Below are 13,922 nucleotides of genomic sequence, written 5' to 3' on the forward strand. Positions count from 1 at the left end.
TACAAATCGCCTAATTGTCCATTTTCATACTACGTTTGACATCGTCGCGATAAAGTTTCTTTTGCTGTAGTTGTTGATAGTAACGAAATAATCGTTATCCTCGGACAAGTGCGTTAATCGTCATGACGATATAAAGAATAGAGATATTTGATTGTAACGACTAAACGTGTATACATATTGATATACGTGCTATAGAAGGAAAGTAATATCGCAATATCCTTTTCAAGAATTACTCAATTTCAAGAGACAGATCGTCATTATAGTGATAGTAGTCGTCGTAGTCATTGCCTTCCGTCCTCTTTGTTGCTCCATAATTAGCTTTAATAGAACAAACCCTCCGTCGTCTTTGGCTACCTCACTCGGTCCTCTTCGATTACCAGCTCAAACAGGATCGAAACGAGTTGGAGAGTCTAATCGAGCGACAAAGTTCGAGGAAGTTTCGTGATAAGCGCTCGATCCCCAAAAACGACGTACACCGCAGACATCTCTTCGAGTTTCGACGGTCGTCTCCTCATCTCCTTCTATTAGCTTTATCCGAGACCGTAAGATAGATTGGATCGATTTTAAAGGAAGACGGTGAAACAGTAACTTAAGACAGCTTCAATATGCAAATTTATCGTCGTGATTTAATACGCGTCCATCCTTGTCTTCGAATATGTTATTGATGTCCATCCTTCAGTTTCCAAATTCAGTGTTCAAATTCGTTAAGTGTCATTGTTTATTATAAAAATGAAGACGGTAACTTAATAGATCAAGTTACTAGAAAAATAGATGATTCTTTTTCTTTCTGTTCCATTGACATTGGAAGCCTTGTAGAAGAATCTATTGATGCTCTAATTCTATTAAAGTATCACGTCGTCAAAGAAAATCCAATTAATAAAATTGTTGAAAAATTAAGTTTAAGCAAAAACTATTTTATTAGAATAGAACAACAACTTTACATCAAAATACGGATCGCGGTGTAATCTTACGGAAAAGATTTCGAAACGATGTTTCTTAAATTAAAAAATCTTTCTCTAAATTAGAAACCTTATAATTTAATTAATATGTTTCTGATATGGATCTGTGATGATATTTGGTATATGAGAAGAAATATATTGAGATCTATCATTTTCGCTTATAACATGAGCTATCAATTTTCCTCTTTTTCAATCTTAAGAAAAATCTAAGATTTTTTGTTTCGCGTTATTGAAAATACAGGAATTTTTAAATTAACAAAATATATGTCGTTATGGATTATCGTTCCGACGATAAGCGTATTATTCAATGAATCCGATGCGCTTTTCGAGTGTGCTATCCATGACTACTTTCACCTTAATAGTCGAGATAGTCCCTTTATTGTTTGGTTGGTTCTATTATATTTCTTACTGCATCTTACTTACCCCAGAGAGTAATAAGAAACATCTCTAGTGTGTCGTTTAGTCCATTATCGCTTTCATATGTCCCAATGTTGCGTACTATTTCACAAATAATAGAATATTGCTCTGCTCTGGAGTTAAAATCATTTTTTATATTTTCTGAATCCTTTTTGCGCTAGCTGATAAGAGTCTGTTAGGTGTCTCCTTCTTGTCATTGAACGGAAGCTTGACCATATATCTTTCATGCTATTCATACGTGACGTGTTCACGAAAATGTCTTTTGCAGATCGTCGCTTTTTCGGATAATGGTCACGTATGTGTCATGCGCTCGATCTCTCAAAATTTGGCAAGCTGCTCATTAGAGATGAGAACAAGTCTGTGAGATTGAAAATGATCGTCTCCTATTTGTCAGTTTCTTGTACTATTTCGAAGACTATTTATCCTAATTTAGTTTTTGCAAGACTGTTTACTGCATCGTGATATTTAACTGGCTAAAGCATTGAGATCTATAAAATATCTTTACGCTTAAGAAAATGTAAACGTTTGAGTTTATTGTGAATTCAAGTTTAATCTTATATTTCTGTATAACTACTGTATCTATAATTTATTATAGTAATTCGCGTAATTTGTTATATCAAGAATCATAGTTCGGTTGCGAAGCCATTTAATTTTATTTAAATAATCATGAAGATCTGTACTATAATGAAATCATTATTATAAAATTAATCAGAGAACTTTACTATTTGACGGAGACTTATATGTATATACATTTTGTATCTTTGCTAACAAACGGCACGATATCACTTATTTCTATCTATGTTTGTAGATCTTACCATATTGTTAATTGTGCAATACGGCCCGATGCACTGGCATTTTCAGACATGAAATGTGAATAGCGCGATAGAACTGCATAATACTCAAACGATTAAGTTCCACCACGAATTTAGTTATAGCGAAATTATATGACTAATGAATGATACAAATAAAAGAAATATGATAATTTAATTTAAGCTTAAGTTCAAATCCTCATTGTTTTCTCTTTGTTCAATTTTAGTGCATATAATGCTGAATCGATATATCTATTTGTAAGCTGTGGTCGGTCGTTTGTTCCTTCGTTATCTTTCAATATATTTTGTATCCTCTTTTGTATTTGATTTCAGGTGATTAACTGTTCACGTGTTAATGTTTCGGATAGTCAAATTATCCTCTCTAATTCATTGTTTATTATAATAACTTATTAAAATTGTATATTGATCGCGTTAGAATTTAATTCGGTTCAAAGGACCATGAAATATAATATGGAAGAACTTATGGAAGAATCAATTAATGCTCAATTCTAACCAAAGTACCGTGTTGTTGAGAAGATTTAACGAGACCTGTATGAGACAAATTTAATTTAAATTAATGAACTTTCTTTACAAGTTAAAATGGGCCGATGTAATCGTGCGGAGAATATTTTTCATTGTTTAATCTATAGTTTTGAAAAGCACATCTTGAGATGTTTTAGAGTATTGCATAATCCTTGTTTGTGTCGCGAATTATAAGCAAATTTGATTTGTTCTTAAGTCAGAAGAAGCTTTGAAAAATTAATAACGTTGTTAGACATCTTTCGATCGGTTTGCAAAATTTTTCAATATATTTGAGAAGTATTAATCAGTTTCGTTTTACCGTTGATAATATAGACTAATCATTTTTGTCTTCTTGGATTCTTGGAAAAATTGAAAGTTTTATATTTCATATTTTTGTAATGCCATTTATTCTAAGTGTTTTATAATCATTTTTCTATTTTTATTAAATTTCATGTCATATGCTTTCTAAGTTTAGCACATTCGGATTTTCTAAATAATAAACCTTCATTCCTTTATTCTTATTGTCTCGTTACAATAGTTTCTCTCTATAGGAATCTAAAATAAAACATTTTTGATAAATATTGTATTACGATGATATCGTATTTGCATTTTCGATGCTTGTAAGTTTAACTATATGCGTAGTTATATTGAAGGATATGAAAGCATACCAAGGCTATCGCTCATTGGCCTAATTCAGAGAGTTAACTGTAGTGACTTGTACGTAGGATTGGTTGATGGAAGCATCAAAACTGCATAGTTAATGTTGTTGTCAAAGAGGAAATTAGAAGAGGATGTGCAATATATTTTGAGGTCGATAGCGGAAATTTACATGGTTGCGGTTCTATGGGTTTCCAGTAAAATTACATATTAATAATATTGTATAACATTGGGGTTTGTATAATGCTTAGGTTGTTAGACGGTAACATTGATGAATTTTTCGAACAGCAAACGTCGTGAGAAGCTTTTAAAAGAATAAAGACGTCGTCCGTTAAGGATTCGGAGACGAACATTCGTTTTAAGGCGCGAGAAAGAAGAAAAAGACGAGGAAGGAAAAGGAAAAGCGAAATAAGGAAGGAAAAAGTAGACAGAAGAGAGAGAGAGAGAGAGAGAGAGAGAGAAAGGCATAGGAGGTGAAAGCAAAGAAGGCAGATGGCCTCTAAACAAATTAAAATAATTGCTGGCGCCTTCCGAAAGCGGCCCTGTCTTCTACGAGCTAAAAGAAGGTAGTCCCATGAATACGGTAGTGTCAGTAGAACGAATGTTTCATGGAGGGGGTTGGAGGATTTAACCACTCCCGGGACTCTTAAAAGGAGCTTAACTTCGCGCATAAAATTAAAGCATTGTAATTGCAGACGGCGTCGCCACTGCGGCACTGTATTTCTTTCTTTTTCTTTTTTCCTTCTCTGTGCTCCTTCCTTTTTCTCTTTAGCCCTTTTCTTCTTCGTTCTCGCTCTTCCTTTCACTCTATCTTTCTCTCTCTTCTTTTTCCTTTATCTCTCTCTCTCTCTCTCTCTCTCTCTCTCTCACTCTTTCTTTCTTTCTCTCTCCCTTACACACACTCTCCATCGAGGAGGAAATATAATTTGCTAGCTCTAACTTTCGTTCGCTCTACGACACGGGTGCTCGCCCGGAGGCCGGCAAGAGTGACAATGACAAAATGATATTTAATTACGAAAACTCCAGAGGCGAAAAACCTAGTCCGTAGAGATTATATCCTTCTGACGTAGTAATAAACGGGGTTCGTAGAAATTCTAATAACGTGGAGGCGTCGACGTCGAGTGAGAGGAGAAGGAGAAGCGACTGCAATTAGCGTCTAGCAATGTCAGTCGGCTACTCGTTACGCAGTATACATATTTTAAAATGTCATAAATAATATACCGAACGAACGTATAAAAGCATTGACGATCAAAAAAATGAGTTATTCTTATATATGATTCATGTTTAAGATTTAACTTAACAATACGTTGAAAAGTATACAATGAATGAGATAGGATATCGAGTGGATGATATCTTTTTTACTTTTTTTCATCCTCATTCACTTCTATAACCGTTTTACGAACGAACGAAATTCTTAAGCTATAACTTTTATCTATTATGAGTCGTGTGCTGTCGCGAGTGACAATGACAAAATGGTTTTTAATCGCAAGATAGATTTGTAAAAGGTTCTATGCTGTAAGATTTGCTATGAGATTAATTTTTTTCCTTGTAAAATTAAAAACCCTTTTACACATAAAGTAATATCAAAGATCTTAATAAAATAAAATAATATTTTGTATTTTGTATCGTTTGTCCAGCTTTTTTTTCATTTACGTGTCCAAACAAAAATAACTTTAATACCTCAGATCAGAGGTATTTCGTTTTTGTTTTTGTTTTTTTGTTTTTTTCCATTGGAATTGAACGTAGCGACAAATTCTCGATCGAAGTTTTTCTTTGATTTCGTCAAAGCCCGTTCGAATCACAAAACCAACTATTCGTTCATCTTTCTTTTATTCAAATATCATTGTGAAATCCACCATTTTCTTCCATTATTCTTCGAAATGAGAATCCTGCCGTGGCATAATGAGAGAAGGATATCGATTCAATGGTTGAATATAATATCCGATTATGTGGCCATTACTGACATTTACAACGATTTAGCGTCGCAAACGTTGAACAAGATTAATACGAGATATGAAAATTTCGTCAGTTTGAAGGGTTCACGAAAGGATTCCTAATGCATATTCGATTCGAATTATTTCGTAATATTAGATTTCATTGAGAAAGCTTTTATTTACGGATCGATTGACTTTTTATTAATCATTTAGAAAAACATTTGACATGGATAATGATAACAATAGTTATAACAAATTACGCCGTTATATCTCTTCGTAAGTCATTCAATATCGCACATCCACGTATTCTCTTGCTAGATCGTTCTCTTACGAAAGCAATAACTCCGATGCCGTCCATTACTCTTTTTCTTCTTCCTTCGATTCCTTATTTCACTCTTCGCTCCAAGCCAAATCTCGACATCGTCCGCTATCGATCTTTTTGCTGAGAAAATGGTTCCTTCGATATTTTCCAGACCTTTTCAGGGACTTTTTAATATCATCGAATTTCAATATACCTAAATCCATTCCAGCTATCGTTCTCAAGTTGGCCAATAAAATAAGTGGGACGAAAATTCTTTTATTCGTGTTTTTGTTTATCCCATACTCATAACTAATTTTTACGTGTTTGTCAATTCTTTCAAAGATCACGATGCAATAGTAGAGATGAAGGAAAGGGGTTGCTTTTCTTTTATCATCTCTTTCTTGCATGGTTTTACGACTCTTGGATTGGAATGCGTGCGAATAATTAAACCAGCTTGGAATAAGTCTGTGATGTGGTAATAGTGGAGTTGCAAGCGAGAAGAGAGTAATGAAGAATAAAGAGAATGAGAGAGAGAAAGAGAGAGAGAGAGAGAGAGAGAGAGAGAGAGAGGAAGAGAGAGAGAGAGAGGAAAGAGCCACGAGTCGAGTTGGTGGGGTCGGAGGGATGAACAGAAGAGGCGCGAGGATTAAGCAGCAGCAGTCGCCATGCATAAATGGATGACAGAAACAAAAGGGACTCGCTCCACGGAGGGAACAACATTTTTATATTCGTCGTTTGGAAGTCTTCTCCGGTGTGTTTACAGTTTACACATGGTTCGCGTGCGTTTTTCGTTCCAATATGGACCGTTTCACACCTCGAAATAAAGCATAAGCAGATAAAAGCTTCTGAAGTCCGCGGCAACAGCAATGACGACGTTCTTTTTCTTCTTTCTTTTCTCTCTCTCTCTCTCTCTCTCTCTCTCTCTCTCTCTCTCTCTCTATTCCCTTATTATTGTTATACAGGATAGGCGAAAATTCTGTTTCTCTAGCACTTTTTGAGTTCAAGTAATGGAAAATTTAATTTCTTCGATTAGTTCCTTTTCCAAATGAAATTCTCGTTCAAATATCGTTCGACATTAATAAAAGTATTCCTGTCGAAGGATACTTTCGATTTTTACAAAGTATCTGAAGTATTTCGTTTTTATCCGCAATATAGGACATTTAAACGTGCGACATGAATGGTATATATCGCGTATAACCTATCGGAGAATGTAGCGGGTTAAAAATGACCCGGAAACAAGTTTGAACGGAGATAAAGCTGTTGCGCTGCTGTTTTAACACGATAAGCACGAACATTTCTGGCGCCTGAAAAAATATTAATAGTTTAACCAAACGTTATATATTTAACCGTAAAATACTCTAGCTAGTTCTCGGTATAATTTTTATAGTATCTATGCGGAAAAAGTTCAGACGTAATTTACTTTCGAAATATCTTCCGACCATTCAATACTTTAAGCATGGACTATTTAAAAGTTTTAATTTTCAGTATTTATTTCAAATGACAGGCACAATATTTTAATGTGCTGCCTTTATTAAATTTTTAAAATACTAGTTAGATATTTAAATTCTATCTGGCGTTTAATATTATTCTTATATTAATTTTCATCCATGCATTTAATAATGAAAGAATAAATAGAGTATTTATAACAACGTTCAAATATTGAAGTCAATATAAAATTATCATGAATGAAAATACGAATATCGAAAGACGAGGTTAACGTGTACGATAAGAGAAACAAGAAAGGTTTGTACAGCACTCATTTTGCGCCAGAGGAAACATCGGTTCGTTCCTTTCGACGTAAGTTAGACAAGTATGTATATTCGAGATATCGAACGAAGTTGCCGACCAGAGACGAAAGTAGACGATGACTTGGAAGAAATCGATACTTGTAATTCTTTATCGATATATTTTATAGTTACACAATACCATAGAAGTACTTAATGGTTTTAGACGATCTTAAGAAAAATGGATATAATCGAAGGACAGCTTGCCGTTCGAATGTTACAAATGATCTTGGTCTGCATCGAACCACATCGAGTTCTATCATTATTTACTCGTAGTATCGGTGAAATGAGCGTGTTTGAAAAGTATCGGAAGTTTGTGAGATATATTGCTCTCACTTTTTAAAAATTATACGATGGAACACGATCGAATAGAAAGTCTCCACGTCTCCTGATATTATTAAATTCATTAATAAGGAATATTTTACAAAATTGTAAAAAGTGAAAAATAATAAAAGTTTAACGACACTGACGAAGTTGAATTACTCAAGTTGCGAATGTCGAAAAGGAAGGTCGAAAATCCGCTAGAAAGAAGAAAAACAACGGATCATCTTTTATCTTTGTCGTAAAAAAGTTGGTAGATGCTTTTCTGCGGTGTATACGAGATACAGTATAGAACGGAATAGCGCGTATGAGCATATTTTAACTTTGTATAGCAATGCGCAAGCGTAAGCTTTGCCAATGCATTCTACAGTTTTTTCCTTGCTGCTCGTGTGCTTTAAGCGAACGAAATGCCGACGGTAAAATTACTGCCTGTAAAATGAATGCATTTGAATCCGTGCAAGCTATTTATACCGTCGGCCTGAGTGCGTAATGTGAATCATCGACCGAGATATTGTACGATAGTAGAAAGTTGTTTGGCGTTGTATTTTCGATAAAATTATACAAAGATAGATATATCTGAACATTTTTCGAAAGCTTTGCAATTTATTTCCTAGCTGTGTATAAAATGTTATAATATATTAGGATAAAATAGATTCACGTTGGTCCAAATAAATGCACCTCATAACAAACTATATTGGACGTAAATAATTTACTTCGTAGCGATTGATCATCGAACATTTGCGTATCACTGTAAGGCATAGAAATCGTGATGTCCATTTGGAGAAGTGCTTTAATTATGTACTAAAATGCGCTCGATGACGTTATACGAGTAAACCGATGGTATTGTCGACCATAAGTGACGGGATCGATCATATCTCAAAATGATACGTACCTATAAACCGTCGTGAAATTAGAGCATTGTACGTATTGAAAGCGGCTAACATGAAACGAGAACAATGTTCACAAATCGATCGTTGTTCGTCCTTCGATAGTTGAGACTAATTAGAAACAGTGATGATGGCCATGACAGGACGAGACTTGAGTTTAGAATATAATCCTACATACGATACGTATACTTGAATCTACTTATAATTTTATCGATAGTCTGAGTTTCTATCATTTGATAACATTTAAAGATAAATTATAATATTTGCCCGATGCGTTTTCATTAGTTAAATAGCTCTTAATGATGGGAGCACTAGCGCAGGCAATATAATACCATTAAAAGTATGGCTCACCGAGCATATCAGAGTAAAGAGCTATTATTTCATACATTACGCGTATGGACGGCGTATCGATCACTGTTCATTGAATTGCAAGTAAATTGCATATTTTTGGACATCGCAGTGCGTAAATCAGAAAGGACAGCAGTTTAATCGTGGAACGAACGACGCGCAACAATAGCTGACAATAACTGATAATACCAATGGCTTGCCGATTCGTTCATAGAACGAAGCATATCGTAGAAATCCGCCGTTATATCGTGCGACGATGCGGACAATAGTACGATAATTCGAGCCGGTGTGTAACGCACACATGAACACTATCCTCGTGCTTTCTCCCGCAAGAGAGAGTATCCAAGTATGAACGGGCAAGCATGCACCCCTAATCGGTACACGTAAGGCTACCACAATGGAAGCGCGAACGCGAGTACAATTGTCCGCTCGATCGACGAGAGAACGTTTCCGCGGAGGTAGCGTTTAACTGAATGTCGCGAGGCTTTGCACCGTTAACACCTAACGACGACGTGTCAGCGTCAGCATTAGTACCATCAGTGGTTAACCGTTAGCGCGATCAGCGCTTCTTGTCAATTGTTGGCCTTGCTGTTCGAGAAATTGGTGAGAAAGGTACCTTTATATCTTTATATCTTTTCTATCTTTCTTCTTTTATTTTAATCGATACCACACGCAGCACTCTTTTTCACTATTAATAAATTACATATTTATAATGCTTTTATTATTTTTGTAATTTGATATGTGGTTTGACATTACGTATGTAATAATATACATATTTTTACGATATATGTGGATTTTATTTCACATACGTTTGCAGATACGTGATTTTCATAGAAAATTGCAAATTTATTCATATATTTGTAATATAACTAAACCATGATTTAAATTTTGCATTTGATATATCAAAGGATGAATATTCCAATGAAAAAATTAACAATATAGATTTGTTATGTGAAACGTACATTATCGATGCAATTGACAAGCGTTCATTGATATTAATTAATTTATACCGTTTACAATAGCATAATAATACGATTATATATGTCTCATTTTTTAAATTATAAATTTACAAAAAAATGGGCTTTGGTTAGGTCGTAATCCGAACGTGAGTTCTCGCAATTCGCGTGCGATACTCTCGTCATTAAATTACTCAAAAACCTGAAATTTTTCATAACTTAATAACTGGCGTCTTACACGTTTATTTCATTTTAGTTAATCGTAAAAAGAATTTAAAGGACTGAGAAAAATAGAACAATAGGATAGAAATAATTTTTGTAAAAAGAGGTCTTTCAAACGAGTCGCGTCAACAAGCTACTTTCATCAAATGAGGGTTGAAAGTTCGATGAGAGAGCAGGATAGGAGAGAACACGGCTTAATAATGTACCGAGCGCAATATCACGTCGTGCACGTTTAAAGATTTAAGGATGTGCCCGAGGACACGTTTGCATCCGTGTTGACGATGCTCATTGGATCCTAACCGGAGCAACGAATTGGGGCTTCCTCGTTATCCGATATGTTAAGTTATAAGAAATCGCTATCATGACCGCAATGATAGATACGCACGTACATCCCTTTCTCATCTACAGAACTAACAACAAGACTTTTGAGTTTCGATGTATCGTTACTGTGATCTTTTCTTTCCTCCGTCGAGCTTGTTGCAATCGCTTGTTGCAATTCTTTGGAAACGTTACAATAGTCATTGTGAAAACTCTTTTGAGGGAATATCTTTATCGTTACTTCAATCGTATTCTATCGTCAATGGATCATAACGTGTCTTTTATACTTATATACATCTACTTATACATACATATAGTAAATAAAAAAGCAATTATAATACGGATGAAAACAACAGTGATAATGGAAATAAGTGTATCTTATGATCTGATTCTCAAATGAAAGCCATATAATGACTATATTGAATGTTCTAACTAGAGAAAGCAAAACTACTATGTACTTTATTGAAACGTGCATTGAATAATATATTATAATGACGTGTATTAGAATTATATATTATTTAAATATAAGATAGATATTATTTAAATAATATCTATCTTATATCGTAAACATGGAAATAACTTAAATTAAATTTGATACATCAAAAATGATATAAATATTTCAAATTAGAAATACAATATTTTTAATAAATGCATTTTGCAAGTATACAATATTTTTATATGAAGTGATTTTAGTGATAGATTTATCAAATAAACATCGAATAAAGTTTTGGTTCGGTATATAAAAAAAAAAAGAAAAAAAAAGAAAAAAAAAGAAAAAAAAAGAAAAAAAAAAGAAAAAAAAAAAATTCATCAATATTGCGAGTAGAGTGTACGAGGACAAAGTAAATAACAAGTTTTAGTATTTGTGATAACGTTCGTTGTTTTTATTCTCATTCTATCCTCATGCGGAATATATCATAAATGTTTATGTATTTGTATAAATATGATTCACGAAAATAATTGAGCCTTTAGTTAAACAAGGATAGGATTCGAATATTATTTTAAAAAACAAAACATTTTTTATTTGTATAAAAAATTTCAGAAGTTCAAAAAAAAAAATTGTTAACATTTTTATTTATAGCTTTCTGTAATTATTAAAAAGAAATTATATCTTTTTTTTTTTTAACAAAACGTTTAATTACGCATATTTGAAAAGGAGAATTTTTCTTAATAAAATTTTTCAATATCTGTAACGTCTTCGGAGAAAAAAAAGAATGGAAAAAGGTCGAAACTGTAGGGGCATTTCTCACTCCCTTAGACTAAAAACGGGCAGCAATAAAGAATAGCATTGTACTACGGAAGGAAATTCTCTACATATCTACGAAGTTTCATAATTTGTTGAATTTTCAGGTTAGAAATTTTCTCTTGTAAGTTATCCAATCCCATAGAGGGTAACCTTCTCATAAATGTCCTATTTAAATTATGAATGGAGATGCTTGTAGTCATTTATATCTATAAATCGTATATAACTATAGATAAATATAAATATGCATGCATCACCTATGTTGGGATAGGGAAAATATTCACGGAAATTGATCGACAGGTACGTAGCTCGAAGAGCATATTACTATCATCTACTTGTGAAAGATGACGGGATATGCATGGGTATACTCGTGTCTATGATATTATCGGTCACTGAATATCCGAATTTGTACTTGAATTCGATCGAATGTCCGATAATAAGGGGGATACATGACTATAAATTCAAATCGTTCGATATCGTTTTATCACGATCATATTCGATTATCGAATATTCTAAGGGAGAGTATCATCGATATTAAAATGATAAGATCGAAAATACGGGTGATATAATATGTTGGTATTTATAATGAATAAAAGAAGAATGATTTTATGAAAAATAGTGAAAATTTTATATAAAATTTGTCTCCTTCAAGAGACTATTGTCTGCGTGTTGTTAATTACAGTTGCATTATAATGAAAAATTTTTTAACATAGCTCTATGATATTTTCCTAGTTGTATCTTGGTGTAAAGTGCAACGTGGTATGAAACCCAATAACGCTATGCGAGTCTACGCTATAACGAAAATGCATGTGAGAGCTATTTCAAAGAGCCGTTATCTGTCCTCGTTAACTATAAAAATCTGCTGCTCGACAAGAATAAAACGTTTACAAGGGCTCGTCTCGTTAGTACCTTCGCCTTATATCATTCAGCGAATTACGATTGAAGAATGAGTTCCGTTGAGATAGAAGAAATTTTGAGATAAATTCTGAAAGCTACCTTACAAGAATACGCATTACGCCCTACGGCGATTACAACTTTAACATCTGCAGAATCTCTCTGTCTTCAATTTTTTCCATTAAAATAATATTCTTCCTAATTATAAGTAACACTCGTTGATACTAGAAATGTACTAAAGTATCACCCGACGCTACCTTATCACGTTATCTAAATAAAAGAAGTCTATGATTCTAATCATTTACGAACACTTCCGCTATGAATTATTTTTGGCTCGATGATTAAAAATTGATATTACAGTAAAATCAGCGAAACAGTTTTCTTATATAATATTTTGATTGTTACAGAAGCAACTCCATCGTCCGCTATCTTTTTCTAAAATCATTGTTAATAAGATTACATCAGGCAAATAAAAATAGTTATGTTTTTGGAAACTTAGCGATACTTTCGAAGATACGAGCAACATCAAAACGTATTGCTACTATTGCCAGACAAATAAAAGTTCGTAATGTTCAAATAGGAAGATGTTTCCCGAGTAAAAGGGGGAACGAAACATTTTTCTACGTGCTTTACCACGGAAAACGGTAGTACTTTCGGTTCGGTTCGGTTCTGATCCTGCTTTTATGGCTCTACCAATAAAGAAGATATTTACGAGGCTCGAATCGTCCGTCGACAAAACTAACGTGTAAAGGATAGAGCATAAGACGATTTGCGGTTTAGCGAAATCCCTGGTTTCCCGTATGATCGCCTCTCTCTCTCTCTCTCTCTCTCTCTCTCTCTTTTTTTCTTTCTCAATAGCAGCGAGCGAATCCATTATATTGATGGGTGTACAAACGATTGTGAACTTATACTATAAGATAACGAATAAGAATAATCTTTTTTTTTTTTCTTACAAGAAAAATAATTACGTTTGGTAACGCGGATGTTTTATATACAATATTTATGTGCTGATCGATGATTATGATTTTACTTCGTCCGATAGTAAATACGATAAAAATGAATTTTCTCTGTCGTCCCTCCATCGCCAAACGAGTAAGAGGAAATAATTTACTCCCATTGTAACCTCCGAGATTTTAGCTTGCTGGTTTTCTCTTTCGTTCTTCCTTTCCCTCTTTTATCGTTCCTTTCCGCCAGAGAAAAGACTATTTATTTACAAAATCTAGATATTACGTAGCCTTGCAAACCACAATAGAGGACATTATTTATCTCCTTTTGTACGAATCTCGGTACGATACCAAGAAGAGGAGGACAATAATTATATCAGGATAATACACTTAAATTTTATTCATT

The 13,922-nt window shown here is 33.8% G+C and overlaps 1 protein-coding gene across 5 annotated transcripts in view; it reads right to left on the bottom strand.

Moving 5' to 3' along the window:
• The window catches only part of LOC124951239 (nephrin-like), a 125,551-nt gene that overhangs the window by 84,684 nt on the left and 26,945 nt on the right, over positions 1-13,922 (bottom strand). Inside the window, exon 1 of one of the 5 annotated variants that reach the window (XM_047499310.1) lies at positions 9,129-9,391. The exons of the other annotated variants lie outside the window; for them this stretch is intronic. Coding sequence (XP_047355266.1) covers positions 9,129-9,163 — 35 coding nt within the window. The 5' untranslated portion in view covers positions 9,164-9,391. Of the gene's footprint in view, positions 1-9,128; positions 9,392-13,922 lie in introns of those variants that run through there. 5 annotated transcript variants of the gene reach the window in all.

Source organism: Vespa velutina, chromosome 8 (genome assembly GCF_912470025.1).
Source record: "Vespa velutina chromosome 8, iVesVel2.1, whole genome shotgun sequence".
Lineage (NCBI taxonomy): Eukaryota > Metazoa > Arthropoda > Insecta > Hymenoptera > Vespidae > Vespa > Vespa velutina.